Here is a 19,435-nt window from a genome sequence, read left to right on the forward strand (position 1 = left end):
TATCTAACAATGCATCCGATCTTTAAAGGTCTTTTATTATGCAAAATTGACTCTTGTGAGCTTTAAATTATCTTAGAATGTTATTAGAGATTAACTAAATGTTCAGGGTTTGTGTGTTAAACGTGAATGAAACAAAACACAACTCTAGGTATGTTTATGATAAGGAAACAACAATATAACATAAATCAGAAAACAGCATACTGCAATATGGGCCCTGTAAGGATTTCCAGGAGCTACTGTGACTCCGCTCAATTTCATTTCTCTTTAGTGTCTAGGTCAGGAATCGGAATACACTAGACGGTTCACAAAAACCCCGGAAGTGTGAGGTCGGGGACCAGCCAATCCTGAGGTCGATGATTTAAAGCCGTAATAAAAAGATTGTTTGGTGAATTTTATCAAGGGGAAAGACGTTATTGCCCTTTTTCCTACGGGATTTGGGAAAAGCTTAATATACCAGTTAGCCTGTGTATATAGTAAAGAACAACTAACCAATCATGTGAATACAGAACATTTTCCCATCTTCTTTTAGCACAATATATTTTGCAGCTCTTATTTCTCTTAAAGCTGCACGCCGGGCTGTGATTGATGTGCCTGCTTTTACTCTGTGCGAATAGTTCACGGGGTCTCTGTGTGCGACGCCAATTCATAAAGGATTACACCTTCAAACAATTGCCTTATCACCAAAGCTCAATGAAACTTATTAAAATTTGGCTCCTGAACAATACTTGCACTTTCACAAACGCAGCCAAGTCTAAAGACAACCTCAATGACTTTAGCAACCCAAGGGACTGTCTCTACCAAGCACCAAATCACGCGCCGTCTTTCTTTTCATCCCCCGTTCTTCGCTCTTTTCCTCCATCCATCCGTCTCTTGTGAAGGAGGGATGAGATGGATGGGGCGGGCAAAGGAGAGAGGAAGGTCATTTGAAGTCCAGTCATCCGGACGAGGGGAAGAATAAAGAGAGAAGAAGACCTGATGATTTATGTTGTCATTTGTACGACCGCTTTGAGACAGCCGGGCAACCATGCATTCAGCGCCACCCGATCGCTCCATTTTGTGTGGATGAGTGGACATGAGACACCCACACCACACATCAGGGCTCCTCCCACACCTCCCCTCCGCAATGATGGGCAAAGATGAAGAAAGGGCAGTGGAAAGTGAAATTAATAACTTATGAGCGGAGTCTCGAATGTGATAATTTAGTGTCACTGGGAGATTTTGTTCTCTAAGAGTTCTTTAGGTTTTTGATAACTTTGGTATTTAGCATCTCAAAGTCTCCATTGGTTTAACATTAGGCTGAATAATAATTTGATGGTGAATAGTCAGATTTTTATCTAGAGCTTTTCCACTTTGAAGGCACTCAAAGCATTTGAAATGAAGGAACCACTTACCCATTTACACACATTCATACATGCCCAAGGACACCACTGATCTAGATGAACTGCTCAACCAATGTTGTTTGTATCAAAAGCGGGATTCGAACCACCAACCTTTGAATCAGTGGACAATCAATCTACCAAATGAGCTACTGTCTATGAGGAGTAGGGCTGCACAATACTAGCCTGATTCATCAGCCAGTTTCACTTTGTAGAAACCATCTGACCTTGCAGCGTTAGAATTCATTTGCTCGACAGTAGGTGGGTACGTTTTTTCATTTAACCAATCACTGCTAGTTGGTCGCCGCTAAGGGGGCTAACTGGGATATAAAGCTTTTCCCAAATCACGTAGGAAGAAGGTCAATAACATCTTTCCCCTTGATAAAATTCACTGACCATTCTTTTTTTTTCAGCTTTAAATCCTTGATCTCGGGAATCGTTGCCAACACAGAATGTATGGCTCTTCACTGATTGGCTGGTGCCCGAACTCACCCTTCTGGAGTTTTTGCGAACCGTTTAGTGTATTCCAATTCCTGACGTAGTCACTGGAGAGAAACGAAACTGAGAGGAGGCACTAGGTGGCGCCAGCCTGGCTAGCACAATACTCTATATTGCAGTCAAATCAAAATAACAATTTGAGTAAGCATAATTATGAAATTTCACAAAATATTCTGGCTTTCTAAAAATCGTATTGTGTTTGGAACTCCATGGGATTTTTCAAGATGAGTTCATCAGTTCATATTTCAGTCTCTCAAATGTTAATGCTCCCTGAGTTATTTACAATCTGCACTCTGAACAGAGAAAGGGCACTGGGAGGTAAGTGAAATAAATAACTTATGAGCAGGGTCTTTAATGTGGCCATTTGTGAGATTTCTTTTCACCAAGACGGCTTTTGCTTTTTTGATAGCAATTAAATCTTAATGTTGTTAAATCTCCATTGGTTTACCATTAGGCTAAATGATAATTCTATGAGGAGTGACAACACGATCAGAGCTCTATGTAGCACATCTGCTGCCTAGGGAGAATGAAATTTACATGTAATTATCTTAATTCTGTTGTGGTAAAATGAGTAAAGTAAGTAAAATGTCATATGCTTCTACAAAATATGGCAAAATATTTGAAGAAAGAGCAGTGGAAGGACAGTGAAATGAATAACGTATAAGTGGGGTCTTGAATGTAATAATTTGGTGTCACTGGGAGATTTCATTCACTAAGACTGGTTTGACTTTTCTGATATGTTTGGTAGGTACTAGTAGCACCTTAAATTTGGCTTAACATTAGTTTAACATGAGTCTATATGGTCATTCTATGTGACTCAATCAGAGCTCTATGTATTACATCTACTGTCCATGTCCTACCAAGTAAAACCAGCAATTGTCAAATGAGAGGGAAAAAGTTTTAGTCAATTATTTCACTTTATTTTAGTGAAATTAGTAGTCTAACCTGTCATATGACTCAAAAAATACCACACGATTTTTGCCCAAGTGATTTGGTGAAGAAAGGGCCTTGAAAGGAAAGTGAAATTACTAACTTATGAGCGGGGTCTTGAATGTGGTCATTTGGTGTCACTGGGAGATTTCATTCACTAAGTCTGCTTTCTGTGTTGAGAAAAAGTAATTAATATCACTGTTGAGTAGTCTGCCAGTGGCGGAACTTGCTAATTAAAGGAGAATACATATGCAGTGTCTATTCTTTTTAATTAATTTCTCTGGACAAATGTGCATTATGTAACTTTTCTGATAAGGAGCTCGTCTCTATGGAAATGTTGTTGAAAAACATGAATGCGTTGAGTATGCTTCCCTCTTCACAGATGGCCTTCTTGCATTTACAGGTGTTATTGTTGCTAAAAAAACAAAAACAAATTGAAATTCTTTGAGTGGGCTCATCACATCAGCTTTGTCAAGTTGTTGTGTACATTTTGTATCATGTTTTTATATATTTATAGAGAATTGTCTTGTGGGAACATGGGTTAACTTAGGCTTGTGGACGGACCATTGGACAAATTCTTACAGAATCTTACATACTTATATGGAGGAAAAGATAACTAAATTACTCAAACATGAATGGATGACACCTAAAACCTCTTCAGACATGGTTTTGCTAAGGGAACAATGTTTTAACATGGTAAAAAGCTCAATAGCTCGATTTAGTATAATACCCCTTTTTAATACATAAGAACTCTGTGTGAAACAAACAGAATTTTTGAATTTTCTGCAATTTTAGATAAGGAAACAACCTTTATAAAATTACAACAAGCATAGACACAAACTTCAATAAAGCCCAAATATGATCCATTTAAATGCTCAAGCAGAGAGAAAGACAGTATCCCCCACGTGACCAAATTCTTTCCAAGACCAAAACTACGATTGCGTTCCTTTGTGTTTTTCATTGCTGTCTAAGAATGACGGATACTTCTAATATGAGCTTATCTATTTTTGATTGGCAGAGCTGATTGAATCCCATTTAGGGCTTCTGCTGTGCTGTCCTCCTTTCTCCAACCCTCACATCTCCCTTGCTGGGTAATCAGATGCTGTGAAAGCTGTTTTGATGAAAGAAATTTGGCCAGATCATTGAAGATAGTGCAGCTAAAACTGATCTATTATCCCACATAGTGCACAGCAAAAACACACTCAAACCAAATGGACAATAAGCATCTGTGCTCAGGGTAGAATCCAGGCAAAGTTAACTCCCACTAGAGTTAACTAGAGAAGAGAGGAAGAGGAAGAAACATAATATTTACTATGGAAATGATCGGAGCTGGTGGGTGTGATGAAGGGTTGACAAAATTGACTTTAGCTGTTTAGAATGCAAACAGAGGCGGCTGCTTTTCAGGCAGTCAAGTGGCTGCATTTGAATGGGCCAATTATCTTCATTTAGGGTTAGTGAGGAGGGGTGGTGAACCAGCAGATGAATTCAAACATATCAAGAGAGCTTTAGAAGGATTTAAATTCTGTTGGCGCACTTCTTGACCATTAATTGTACTGTTTACTAAACAGATTGCAGCTTGCGATTCATGCTAGAGGATGCAAATTCAAATAAGACAAAACTCGGAATACAAAATTAATCTTCTTATTAAATATTAGAAAATAAAAGGATTTAGTAAGACAAAATAATTGCTTTACAATTTTGTGAATTCATTCATTCATTCCAAACTGGTGGTGGTAAGATACTACTGTAGTCACAGCTGCCCTGGGGTAGACTCATGTAAGCAAAGCAGCCAATCTGGGCCATAATCCCCTCCAGCCACTCACACACTGTGTTCATGCTATAGGCAACGTGGGTCTTGCATAAGAGCACAACAACAGTTTGCACTAGAACAACTGCTGCTCCATTTAAACCAATTTATACTTAAAAATATTATCAGGGTTTATATTGTTTTGATTGGTAACGTGCCAGCAGCATAATAGCACTGAGAGATCTGAATACAAATGTAAACTGTACCATGAATTCTATTTTAAAACAATAGTCTATTTATTTATTTATTTATTTATTTAATGAGACAGGGACAGTGCACAATTTACATTAACCTTAACAGGAGAGATGCATTGTACCAGGTTGTAGCGCCAGTGCTAATTTCCACCTGTCGTCCCTGGGCAGATTCATTGATTTATTGTGTATAATTGACATTAGCTATCAATTGTTCTAGTCTATTAAAGTAAAAACAAAAATACAGTAATCTCCATTCAAACTAGCTGAGAACATGTGTTATCTTCATCCATTCATCCATACCTGGTGATCTGAAGGTCCAGGCCTCGTCATCGTCAAAGTGCGTGTCTCCGGCCGTGAACCTCTCTCCGGGGAAGAAGGCGTGTGCCACCGTGCCCCCGGGTCCATCGAAGGGGTACCCGTCGTTGTGGTCGGCTTTAGTGAAGTCGATCTGGATGTCTGCGTCGCTGCCCGCCACCTCATGGAAGTTGAGAGGGGCGATGTCACTCCACACCTTTAAGGCGTAGTACATGAGAGCGCGCACTGTGTCTCTGCCCAGAAGCCCGGCCGAGTCCTTGGGGAACGTACGCACCCTGCAACACAGAGAGGAAATGGGTTAGATTTGTGCCGAAGAAAAGATAGAGGACAAGTATAGCATTCAGCCAATACAAAACATGAGATAAAGGTGCGCTATGTAACTTTTTCGGTGGAGGATGCGCAATCAGATTATGGGCGACAGTCGCTCAGTTGGTAGAGTGTTTGTCCACTGATCCGAAGGTTGCCGCTGCGATTCCAGCTGCCACAGAAGATTGTTGTTGGTGTGTCCTTGGAAAAGACACTTAACCCACTTTGCCTCTAGTGTCTGTGTACACCGGTGTGCGAATGTGTGTCTGAATGGATGCAAAGTGCTTTTAGTGCCTTGAAGGTGGAAAAGCATCGTATAAAAATGCAATGCGTAGAGTTTAGTGCTTCGCTCATGTTCGCGACGTTTTTTAGTACCTTGTGTTATATATTTTATTCTTTTCTTTTTTCTTCATGCGCAGCCATATTTGTTTAGATATGAATGGCCCATGCATGTCCCTTATTGGTTAATCCACCTGTCAATCATGCACATCTGAACTCACATCTTTGTAAAGTGCTGAAGACGTGTGTATTCTGGATCGCAGGCACATTAAATGCAGCAACCATTTACATTTACTCAATTATATGTGCTTTTATTGGTCAGAAATACCTCGAAAAACAGTGCCAGTGCTATTATGACCCTGTGCTCACATTCTGTATCGATAGCTTTCATATCAACTGGAGCTAAGTATTTTTCAAGACACCCATTTTATAAACATGTACTCCAGAAAATGCCAAGGCTATTTCTTATTTTCCTTTGTTTAAAAAGATAGAATAATTAATACTACATGACCTTTAAGCTAGAGATTTCTCCATGATGTGAAATATGACTTTAGTACACATAATAAAAAATAATCCTTCTTGAATACACAGTGTAGTACAATTATATTATACACACTAACTCTCCAAGTCTCTACAGAACTCTGAAGTACTCAAACTTCTACCCAAACTTTAACAACTACTTTCTACACACTATAAACAACTTTTATTATTTGCAAGCAATATTGTAATCCCCCCACTGGTGTAATATACAAGCACATCGTCTATGGTCTATACAAGTCCACACACCAGTGAGTACGTTTCCAATAATACCTTCTATCTACATCCAACATCTTGCAGACTTGTCTTAGCTTGTTCCTCCTCCAGAAACACCACCGTCGCGTCAGTTGAAATATTTCTTGCTGTGGTTCCATCTGTTTTTATATCTTACGCCTTGTGCACAGCTCCCCACCTATACTACAGTAATAAGCAGATACAATGTGCTATCAAAGATTATGGCCTTCTTTTCCTCACAAACCTGCACTGACAGTCGAGTCAATTTTCTCCGTCCAAGAATCTCTCCTCCATCTGCAGCTCTCCGTGACTAAACGCTAAACAACTCAAGCTAAGCCCGTTCTGGTCTTCCATCGTCACGTATGCCGCAGTTTTATACCTCAGTGGCTGATTTTTGGATTTCCATTTGTAAACATGTGATTCAGCTGGGGCTTACACAATATATATCGCAATCCAATCACAATTTAGCTTGAGATGATCAAAGTGCAAAGGCTGCAGTTATTTAGATAATAAAAAGTAAACAGTAGAGCATTTGGTAGAGTTTATCCACTGATCCAACGGGTGACAGTTCGAATCCTGCTCTAGACGTAAACATCATTGAAATGGTTGAGCGGTCACAAGTTGGCGATGCGATTCCATCCAACAGATGAATGCTGTCGTTGTGTTCTTTGGCAAGACACTTAACCCACCTTGCCCCCATTTTACCAAAGTCCTCTACAATGAACAAAATACTGTATGATGTTATAGAAAATCCTATTGTACTTGTAGTTGATTCGATGGATTTATGTATTGGGCAAGTAAGAAATGTACATTCTTTTACAATAGAACATATAACATGAATGCATTAATGAAATCACAGCAGAAATAAAGAAAAAAAATAAAAAAAAAATGGCCCAGAAAGGAGTGGGCAGAAGAAAACTTATTTAATCCCACCCCCCTCTTCTAATCAAACACAATGAGCTTTCTTTTGATTTTTTTTGTCATTTTACATTAAACTATATGAACTATTTACAAGTGTGGACAAAGAGTCATTTAATTTAATTGTTTTAATCAATTTAATCAAGTTATTTAATTGTTATAGTTTGGCAATACAATACAGTGTAACATAACTGTATTGCAATAATACATAAGGATACCAACAATGGTAATGAGTCAATTCACACTTTCAAAGATTTGCAGCGGTCCAAAGTTATTTCTCACTTACCTTACCCAATTCTCAGAGACCAGTGCGGAGTTTTGGTGTGATGGCAACGCAAACAACAACTAGCTTGCTCAATTGCACTTCCTGATTATCAGATAATAAAATGCTTTCTAACTAGATGCAGACAGTACACATCAGATTTATTATGATCTCAAAAGATGCTTATAAAACATATCTGTAGTGAGGCAAGACATTTTGTGCAAAACATGTGATTCTTGTGTTAGTTTATCATCACCCTGTTCCACCTTGTGATGTCATGTGGTAATACAAAAAGTGCTCCAATGTGTTTTTAAACTACATACACCTTCACTAGAATCATTTGGATAATTTCAGCCCTAGAGTTGCCAATCTCTACTGAACTTCAGTTAAAAAGTAGGCGTGAATTTGAAAACTACTGCTTCATGACATCACAAGGTGGGACAGAGCAAGTTGAGCTCTGGAGATGTTGATAGACTAATAATAAAGGGTTACTGTGAATGAAACAAAACACAACTCCAGGTATGTTTTTGATGAGGTCACAGCATTCTAACATGGCTTAAAGCTCACAAGAGTCGATTTTGCGTTATATAGGACCTTTAAAAATATATCGCAAATCTATTCACAATTCTCTCGCTTTTTTTTTTTTTTTTCTTAATCATACAGTGCTAGATTTGGCCATTACAATTCACATCACGTAGAGAGAATCGAAATTATCAGTGGGTACCACATTTGCAGTCAGCTGATAGAACTGCCCTGCTTGGCAAATAGTGGAAATTGTATTAAAATGGAACATCTTGAAAAATTTTGAACTTTCAACTTGTGAGATAAAGCGAGCGCGTTCTATTATGTGTCAGACTCTCCACCAATGCATAAAAATCCAAGGCCATTTTGTGGTATGTGATATTACCTACTTAAAAATGACCTTGTGCTTTACCATACTGAAGTTTATGTATAGGTATACTAGTGTTTGAAGGTTACCCTAGGAATATACAGTACAGACATTCTTCTTATTCACTCCCATTCATCTATACACGGTAGCGGTACAAGAGTATTACAAGATTAATAGCAATCAAAAACGCAGTTTGAACAGATACAATTAGCAAATCGCAAAGACTCCAAGTACCTGAATGTCCTCAGCAAACAACAAAAAGTCACATTCACAAGAGTTTTACAGTGATACTACTTTGATACATCGAGAAATGTGCTTTTCTGTTGTTTACAATGTAGATGTATTATGTATATGGTTATTGTTTCTCTCTTGGCACAAACTCGAAATAAAATGATGGCATAGACTAGTGCATGCCCATGGACCACTATAGAACATATCTGGACGACTACAGGTAGGGTACAGTTTATTGTCCTTGAAGGGAAATTTGTCCTTCATTGACGCTGGGGCTCGGTAAAGGAGCAGTGAACCATCTCTGATCTTGTTGCTAAGTTTGACCAGGACTACCTTAGCCAGAACCTTCTTGCTGTGAAGTATTTAAAGTATTCTGACAATCACATATAACCTAAATAAACAGTGTTTTTATTTAAAATTATCATTGTGGTATTGGAATTTGTACTGAGTGTCGAGTCTATTTCTTGGTGTCGAGTATGAAAATTTAGTATAGGCTCTATTTGTGCTTACGTCACAAACCAGGAAGACGTTTGGAAACATGTGATGACAACTTCCGGTGTAGTTCCTGACACTGGGCTCGTCAACCGGCTGTGATCACACCCACTGAAGTAAATGTGATCAACGGTAAAATGAAGAATCATCTAGAATTTGGCGCTCTCTTCTCTTCTAATTACCCAGTGTGTTCAGAGTTGTGTGTCACTGCGGAAATGATGAAAACCGAGGTATGACTGTAATTGTTGATTAGCCGAACATAACAGAACACTACAATCACATGTAGATGAAGAAAACTGGGACATTTTCTCATTTTACCAAGATTTTGTCAGACTTAACTACCGTGAACAGAGCCCAAAGGAAGTTGTCATCGCATGTTTCCAAACGTCTTCCTGGTTCGTGACACAAGCGTGAACAGAGCCTATTGTGACTAAATTTCTTTTATTGAGTTGATTGGAATTTCTTAGCCCCAACATATACACTGATATTTTCGGTTTAAAATGTAGATCTTAATAATATAAAGATAACAAAAAAGTACAGCTCCATACGATTTTTTTTTTTTCTTGGTCATAAATTCACAGAAGGACAAATTACCACTACCTCTTACTGTAAGCTTATGCATGATTAAAATATATAGGCTATTTAGCTGAGTTAATCTGAAGTGCGTTTCTTGCAGTGAACCTTGGACAATGGCCAGTTAATTGCATTGGCCCATAAAGACTGTGGCCATAATGAAGTCTATGGGCATTAAACCCATAAGGAATGAGTGCCTGTGGGCTACTGTCCTGTTATGTAAGTTTGGCTTATCTGATCTATACAGTAATAAATTATCTGAGAGCATACGATCGTGCAAATGACCTGTGTTAAGTTGGTTTATCATCTTGACATTGTAAGTAGTGTAACATTCTAAAGTGCCTATGGTTTAAAACTGAGTGGGAAAGCAGGTCAGAATTAAGTGGTAGAAATTGCTTGTCATTTTTTTCCCTAGTTTATGCGATATGTAATTACAGGGCCAGTTCCCATGAAACAAAAACTGGCACAATGTTTGGTGTCTTCTTGCCATTTACAAATACAAAAAAAAGAAAAAAGAAAAAAGAATAATACAAAAGGCATTATTCAATCATTTTTAGAATTTTCAGGGTTTTTTTTTCACTTAAAAACAACAACAAAACAACAGTAGAGTACTCATAGTTATATAAGCGTCTAACTCCATCTCAAATGATATATGTTTTTGAATCACCTGGACGCACCCTATTGGGAAAGCTTAAAACAGACTTATCTACTTATTACTGTTCTCCAATATGATTTTCTTAACTCAGAGACATGCGTAGGATTCAACAGCGTCTTTGTTTTGATGACATTTACACCAACCATCAGCTTCCATAGACCTTTTTCACAATGTCACGTAGGGTAAACGTCACTTACGTTAATGCATTTCTATGGCAAAATATCTGTAGAAATGTCTTGCATATTTTCGATCAGCTTCTTAAATCTGCCCCATCACCAAATCTTTATCCAACAAAGTCGACAAAGGACATATTCTGTCCATGAAGAATTTATCCACAACTATCAAGGTAAGAAAGACGAAAGGCGAACATTGACTAGCATTAGTGAACTATTCCTGAGCAAAACTAATGTTATGGTCATGATTAAAACAAAAGTAATAAGTCATTCGTTAATAAGTAACTTGATCACTCAGACTGATTCTAGAATTAAAATTAAAGATCGATTTCATGATGTCGATATTGGCGAAGACAAAGAGATTTGTGCAGTTTAAATGCTAGACATGTAATCTGTGAACATCTGTAGCATTCAAACAGCATCGAATCAGTTAACAAGTTACTTCTTACTCCTGTTTTATTCATGACCATAACATTAGTTTTGCTCAGGAGTAGTTCACTAATGCATCGTCGTTGTTCGCCTTTAACTTTTCGTCTTTCTTACCTTGATAGTTGTGGATAAATTCTTCAAGGACAGAATATGTCCTTTGTCGACCTTGTTGGATGAAGCTGGTGGAAAATATGCGAGACATTTCCACGGATATTTTGCCATAGAAAAGCATTAACCTAAGTGGCGTTTACCCTACATCGCGGCACTTCCGGCCTTTGTGGAAAAGGTCGATTGGGCACTGCAGTTTTGTAACATGGAAATCAACTGACACTTTCTTTTATTAAGTTGTTTCAGATGAATACTGCAACTTAAAGTGTGAAAATTAAAACCTAATTATCCATGGGTGTCACAGATTAGAATTATACAGCAGACAAAAGCATAATATATTGTCTTTAAATTGGACACTCAAAGCTCCTATTATGTATTATCCTCACTTTAACTTCATATGAGCTTCAAGAGTCCCAGTACATTTATATTGTATAAGCAGCTCTTGAGGTCAAAATCGACCACTGCGCTCTGTCTGCATGTAATTATAAAGCGCTTTGTTGTCCAATATTCAGGAAGTGCACTGCTAGCATGCTAATTGCTGAAAACTTTACCGTCACTAAACTCCACTCTCGTCTTGCAAACTCATCGTGGTGAATAATTAGGATGTTTGGAAAGCATAAGGTAAGTGAGGAATAACAATTTAAAACTACTAGCTCTGTTTTTCCAGTTTTTAAGCATTTAAGTTGCATCACTAACATGTAAATCAGCATTGTCCTTGCATTAACTTTCCAAAACAAATCATATAATCCCCCTAATTCCCTGATTCCTATACTTTTGCATATTTCTCTTCATTTAACAAACTCGCTCAGACTCCTTCATAAGCTGACTGAAGCAGCTCTGAGCTAAAACCTAAAATCACATCTGCTCCTCACATCCGTGGTTCTGACACTACAAACTGCTGTACTCGTGCTCTCTGTTCACTTCTTCTGCTCAGTCTGAGGGGGGAGATCCTGTCACCCATATCACAGGCTGACATCTCCTTCACACTCTCATTCTGTGTGAGGAAGGGCTTGTCTGCAGGCCCTGCTGACTCATCATTCATTGGATCGTCTATTTTGTATTTCTGCAGGATATTATCAGAAGTGTACAGTAGAAAGCTGGATTTGAACTTCTATTATTGCTGTTTTGCATAATTGTGATTGCTTTTTCAAACAAGTATAGGCACTACCGCGTATAGGTGGATAATATAGCATTAACGAAAATGCCATCCTAAAGAGAAGACACTACAGGCAAAACTAATGTTTTATGTGGAAACAACAAAATTGTCCTTTGCGCCGAAAGATGTTTTAAAATTTAATTTCATCAACTTGGAGCTATAGAGTTATATGGGATATTGTTATTTCAAAGGCTGTTTTCTCAAAATGCATTTTCTCCCATAGGACACAAGGAGGCTCAAAGGCTGTGCAGGAGCAGGTCACAGAAAGTGGGAGGACAGTAGAGAGAAACTACACAAACACTGTTTTAATAGTTGGATGTCAAAGTTTATCCATATGTAGGGTGCAGCCATGTTGGATTTTCTAACTCAGATCTAGATTGGGGTTCTAAGTTGGAAAGCCACATTTCTAAGTACATATGTTAGTAGTACACTAGTAGTGTTCTTTTTTGAATTGACACTTGGAAAATCCAACCTCCGAGGACAACTGGAACTCTGTCCCTTCTCTGCTCAGGTGCTGAACCCAGACAGAGAAACAAGTGTCTGGGATCATCATGGACAAACATTTCTACATAGTTCTCATCCAACTACATCTTTAATTGGATTTAACTGCCTGTCCCTGGCATTGCCACCTTGTGGTTCTCGTCCAAAAATGCCTAACAAAATTTCCGCAATTTTCTCATGTCAATTTTCAACATATTTATCTTGAATCTCATATATATATATATATATATATATATATATATATATATATATATATATATATATATATATATTTTTTTTTTTTTTTTTAAATTTTATTTGGTTTATTTAACAGGGACAGTGTACATTAAACAAGCTATTTTTCATTTGTAGTCCCTGGACAGACTGTACACATGGTCTCCCTAAAAACAAAACAATAAGAACTATACAAAAAAGTGCAATTGTGCATAACTGTGCATTATAAGGAGTGAATAAGGAGTAAAAGGAACTAGTTCAGTCACTTTAATGCCAGGTCAGTATTATATTAAAAGCAAAAGTCAAACCAAAGTATTTATTTGACGCAACTCATACAAAGAATGTTATGTTCACTTTGGTATGCCTTATTTGTTTGTTAATTAAAAATATTTATAGCCTAGATAACATACATCAAATTGCAACCATTGCATTTGTTGCCAAGATACCATTATAAATGGCGAAAAAACACATTCATATATCACTTTTTAAAGCTTGAATAATACTAATAAAAATATCACAAGTTTGAAAAAGCACTGAAAAGAACTATGTTAATCTTATAGAACTCTTGACAACCCCCTATAGCTTCTCCACTGACTCCATCCTAGTATAACAAGCTTCTTAAACATTTCTGGAGGCGACTACATTCAGTGATCACAGAACTCCATCTTCTTTTAACACTGTAGCTGCATCTGATGTCCCAAAATCTGTCTTTTTCACAAATCCTTTCTGTTAAAGAGAGAGTGAGATAGTAGCGTGCGCTGGGAGACGAAATAATGTTGATGTTAATGAGGTGCTTTGAGAATTGTGTAAAAAGAATATCTCCAGTCTATTTAATATGAAGGAGATAAAACATGCTGTTTGAAATGATCATTGGACAAGGGACAATAAAAGAGAATGTGATTTATATGGATGCATTAGAGCTTAATGGGTTTGTATTGTATCGAACTGTGAAACTTTTACAGTCTGAAGTTTGGTTGGTGCTCGAATTACAATGAGTATCTAGAAAACAATGAAGAAAATGGATGCAATGAGTTTCAAATCACATCACAACATTCTTTGGGCCAATCATATTTAATAGAGGTGGGGTGGGTGGGGGTGGTGGGGTAAAATTAATATTGTTGAAATGCTGTCTGGTAAATCCACAATGACATCTCTCTGTGTTTTTTCTACAGAGGCATATCAGTCTGGCCCACATGAATGCTACCATGTCTCGAGCCAGAGCCAGTGGTAGAAGAAATACTCCATGCTGTTACCTAAATGAAAGTACAGATAGTGAAGTAAAAAAAAAAAAAACAATAACACTCAAGTACTAATAAAAGTATCACTTACGTAAAGGTATTGAGGTACCTGTTTAAAAATGTACTGAATAAGAAGTAAAGTATTTCTCTCATATTTTGAGATCTAATAAAGCTTCAAATGTAGTGACTTTGATACAGATGTGCTGAATTTTGTTCAACAGAAACAACAGCTTCAATTTTTATATTCTGTTTTTGTTTACTTGTAGTTTTTGAACACATTCAAAATTTTAGTCAAACAATAATTAAAAAAAATTGTCTCAAACAATAATAAAAAAAATATATAACAAGAAAGTGGAGCACCACGTCTGAAGTTGCAGCAGCCGATTTTGAGCCAAGGAAGATGATGAGCATAAAAACTTTTTGTGGACCGACGACAAATTCAGTTGTTACTGAACGTAACACTGATTTCTAAGACGAGTATGGCTACGCTGTTTCCCATTTATCTACGGTTTGTTTAAACTGTTTTTCGCAATAGCATCACATGAACAATGTCACAAACCCAGCGAATCAGGAAGGCGCAAATCACAGTGACATGGTCCAATAAGGATGGCAACTAGAGCTCCTACGTCAGCGTATCAACGTTTTCAGACATCCATACAGAGCTGGATCAGATCCATACTCAGATGAATTTGTGGGAGCTGGCAGCACCAGATCGTTCCATCTCTGGAGCCGTTTTCCCATCGGATTAGTGTGGACGAACACTGCATTTGCAACAAAAACAACTCGAATACATCTAAAGAGGGGTCTAAAGTCAAAGTAAAAGTAGTTTACTTTTACTTGGTTATGTTCCACCACAGGCTACAACCAAATATGATCTGCAAATATTATTTTTTTTAGTTACACATGTGAAAGAAAGGAGCTCAAATTAACAAATTTCTGTCATCTCAAATTAAGTTCAGGGGAGTGTATTAATTCACTCATTGATTCTGCAGATATCCTGTTTTCCAGTTTGTTTCTTTCTTTCATACTTTCTTTGTTACTCATAAGCAGCCGTATTTCTTTTGATACGGATGCACCATGCTTGTTCCTGATTGGCTAATTCACCTGCCGATCACGCCCATCGGAAAACAAAGAGATTCACCAATGGCCAGACTCACATCTTTGTAAAGTATTGAAGAAGAGTATTTTCTGGGTCCCAGGCAAGTTGAAATTCAGATTTTCATTGAAGTATAACGAGTTCTAGGGTCTAGCCACAAATGTAAACTGTTAGGTTCAACATTTGTGAATTTATCAGTTGGATATTTCAAACCTAAATACAATGTAATCAAAAGAGAAAACTTGCTCTTGAGCATCTTGGGGTATCATCAGTATTCTATAATCTAAAAAATAGCCAATACATGCAATTTCAATTAACTAGTGTATAAGTTAGTTGGTTAATTAGTTGGTATAATCTTCAAATGAAAGTGAAGGTGAGGAGTAATTAAATATATTAGCATGTCTATCTTTCTCTTTTGTTTTGTCAAGATACTGCTTGTGGATTCACCGGTGTCTAAGGATACTCTATCAAAGTGAGTTAGTATTTGGAGAAAAAAACTGCTAAATGTTGGCTTGGTCTCCACAAACATTGTACAAGCTCAGCATGCTAACTGCCGACCTCTCTTTATCAGCACTGAGGTGGTAGAGAGGGTGATCAACATTAAATTCCTGGGGGTGACAGTGACCGAGCACCAGTCCTGGGGCATTCACACAGTCTCAGCTGTGGGGAAGGCCCAACAACGCCTCTACTACCTGAGGAAACTGAAGAGACTGACAAACTGAGAATCTGACTCTGAATGCTGTTCTCATTTTATATGGACATGGGCAGACGAAACTATTCACATGGATCTTTGGCTCATCACTAGAAGAATAATCCCATTTACTCACTACAACAATAAAAACTTACATAGTAATTTATAATGAAAGGAAGAGGTTTTTAGTACCATAGTACCATCAAATCTCACATACTATTATGCAAAATTGACTCTTGTAAGCTTTAAAACATGTTAAAATAGTGTTACCAAAAACATCCCTGGAGTTGTGTTTTGTTCCATTCTCACTTGTTTGAGAAACCTTTTATTATGAGTCTGTCTCCGTCCCCAAAGCTCAAAATGTTCTGTTCCACCTTGTGTTTTCACATAGTGGTAGTTTTCAAGTTAACAGCACCTTTTACCTTTAGTTCAGTAGATTGGCAAGTCCAGGGCTAAAATCATCCAAACGATTCAAGTGAATGTGTATGGAGTTTAAAAACACTTTTTTGTTTGTCCTGTCCTTGTTTTAGGCTCCATCCACACTAGTACGTATTCAAGTCATTTTCATTGCAGATGTAATGTTCGTCCACACTAATCCAATGGAAAATGGCTCCAGAGACGGAACGCTGCCACCAGCTCCCATTATTTCATCCCAGTACGGCACTGTGTGGACGCTTGAAAAAGCTGATACGTTGACGTAGGTCTATGCACCGCGAAGTAATTTACCACCAAAACGCTAAGAGGCTAGGACATATGTCCATTCATATATATGGTCTGTGCGTACGACCTGCAGATGTATAATCTCTGAAAAGTTTAACATGAATCATCTCCGACGCGATAGATGCACAGAACAGACTCACCATTAGCAGAACATCCCTCTGTCACAGAAACAACAGATATATTCCACTAAGTCGTGTACTTTAGTCCGACAGAAGCTGAACCACATCAGCGCACAATAGTGAGCTGTTTTTGAGCGCTTAGTTTATGCAAATTAGCCATGTCGTTTTAAGTTTCGTTTCTGTAAACCGTAAACAAATATGCTCACAGCTGTGTGGATAGGGAAAGCTTGCGGACACAGAAACGACGTGTCTGGAGGCAAACCGTTTCCAATATGGTGATACGTTTCAGTGTAAACGTAACCTTAGTGTTACTTTATTGTGAAGCGTCTTTGTGTTACTGTGAAAAGTTATTACAGTGAAGGGCTTCATGTATTACCACATGACATCATAAGGTGGACCAGAGTTGTTGTTTTTTTTCAGTTTGAGAGAAGCACTCAGCCTAAATATGCAGGATGTGTGTGTTAAACATGTTTGAATGAAACAAAACACAACTCCAGGTCTGTTTGTGATGAGGAAAATATCGTGATATGGGCTCTTTAAATCAGTTCCACTCTTTCTCACATGAGTATTACATAACCAGTCTCCCCCTGTGCTTGGCTGTGCTGGGGGCCATAAGACTGTATTGAACGCAGTGGAATCTGGGCTTCCCTCACTTCCTCCAGTAGCGCCGCACTTCTCCAGTCCTTTTCATTCACTCTTTAATGCCAAATCATACAGACCCCTCCGTGGCATATATGACCTTGTTGTCACTGGGACGCTTCTTTTCTGACATTTTTTGGCCGTCTGAACAGGTGGGTGTCAGATGGCAGCCCATCAGGGTGCTACAGCGGGAGAGCATTTGAAAGCCGGGGGTGCACACACAAACTGGAGGACTTGTGATTTATGGAAGTTCAAATACTCAGGCCGTAGTCTCTGCACAGCTCTGTCACTTCTGATAGAGGCCACTTCAATTCAGCTCAAAGGATCTGAAAGGTTGTGCAGAGAGGATTCACTGGCCAAAAAGCTTACAATACACTAGTGTAACATTTCTGGTGGAGGGTCCGTCAAATGCTTTTCTCCATGGAGATGTTATTGCTTTGTCTGGATAGTGTAGTTTCACAGAATGGTATTAAACCTTTCTATCTCCATGGAGACCAAACCAGACAGAGTTGTATCTGTGGAGAGGCAACCCCGCTCACAGTCAGAATGCCTGTTTTTCTAGGTAATTTTGAGCTATAAACTAATCTGTAATTGAATAAAATTATGTAGAGCTGTTTAATGTCATACTGTGGAACATTCCAGGCAGAGTAATGACATAGCCGCAGAAACAAGCCGTCAGGGTGCTATAGCGGGTGCTCATTTAAAAGCCCTGGGTGCCCATACAAACTGAAGGACTTGTGATTTATGGAAGTTCATATTCTCAGGCTTCTCACTTCTGATATAAGCCGCTTCAGTTCAAGTCACAGGACCTGAAGGATTGTGCAGAGATTCACTGGTCAAATATCTTAAGTACACTAGGGATTAGGGATGCACCGATATCGACACTGGTACTGAATTGAATTGAACGGTGCTGATCCAGGAAAATGTGCAGTATCGGGTATTGGTTCTGTGATATTGGTCCAGTCAATATGGTAAAACCTGCGCTCACACACAGCACCTTCTCCTCGACAAAGGTGAGGCTGGCTCCTTTTACAGGCCACCTCTCCTTTAATTGGGTGAGCTCATTTTAAAGTGCAAGTACTTCAGGTAATTTCAATTCAATATTTAAAAAGTTAATCATATCAAAACAGTGCTCTAAATATTCAATTACATCAAAGTACAAAAATATATCTCCTTATTAAATTAGCAGTGTTTTATTATTAATTTTAAAATACTAGAAAATAAATATCTGTGCTCCCTCCTCCTAACAAATGGTTGTCTGCTCCGGAACCTTCTTAAGATGCTCTGGCCCCCCCAGGGACTCTTTTAGTCGGAACACCTGAGGCAGACAACACAAGAGGGTTAGTACAATTCATTTCAACTAGGGCTGTCGCAATAAATGAATCACCGTGGTACTAAGAGGCCCACCGCGGTGCATGTTGGGCCACTGCGATCACCGCATGTGACCAACGTGACCCGACCCAGAGTCCTGCACGGGTCCATTTTTAGAGATCCGCACCTGCCTGGACCCGTTAACATTCCAGCCGTTACCTGCCCATGCCCGTGACAACCCGTGACAACCCAGGACTAACCCCAGGACTATGGTGCGCATAGACCGTCTGGTGACTACAGGCAAAAGGACCAACGCAGCTCAGCGCCGCACGGAGTTAAGTGCGGCCATCACCCGATTGCGCTTTGCAAACACCTACTCTGTGTGCTCGTGCTCGGGGCTCTCTCTCTTAAGTCCGCGGGTACCCGACCTGGTGCAGGACTCTGGCCCGAGCTGCCGCAGTGAGAGCTGGAGAGAGCAGCGACACTTGTTCCAAAGCCAAATGTTACTTCTCCCACGCTACACATGCTATATCCACACGGCAACC

At 38.7% G+C, this 19,435-nt stretch overlaps 1 protein-coding gene across 1 annotated transcript in view; it reads right to left on the reverse strand.

Annotated features, from left to right (window-relative positions):
• LOC110166364 (matrix metalloproteinase-17-like) overlaps positions 1–19,435 on the reverse strand; it is a 165,388-nt gene that overhangs the window by 50,658 nt on the left and 95,295 nt on the right. Inside the window, exon 4 of the mRNA XM_020931600.2 lies at positions 5,106–5,395. Within this exon, the coding sequence (XP_020787259.2) occupies positions 5,106–5,395 (290 nt within the window). The remainder of the gene's footprint in view (positions 1–5,105; positions 5,396–19,435) is intronic.

The sequence above is a fragment of the Boleophthalmus pectinirostris genome, unplaced genomic scaffold (genome assembly GCF_026225935.1).
Source record: "Boleophthalmus pectinirostris isolate CB_2022bp ecotype Guang Dong unplaced genomic scaffold, ASM2622593v1 HiC_scaffold_18, whole genome shotgun sequence".
NCBI lineage: Eukaryota > Metazoa > Chordata > Actinopteri > Gobiiformes > Gobiidae > Boleophthalmus > Boleophthalmus pectinirostris.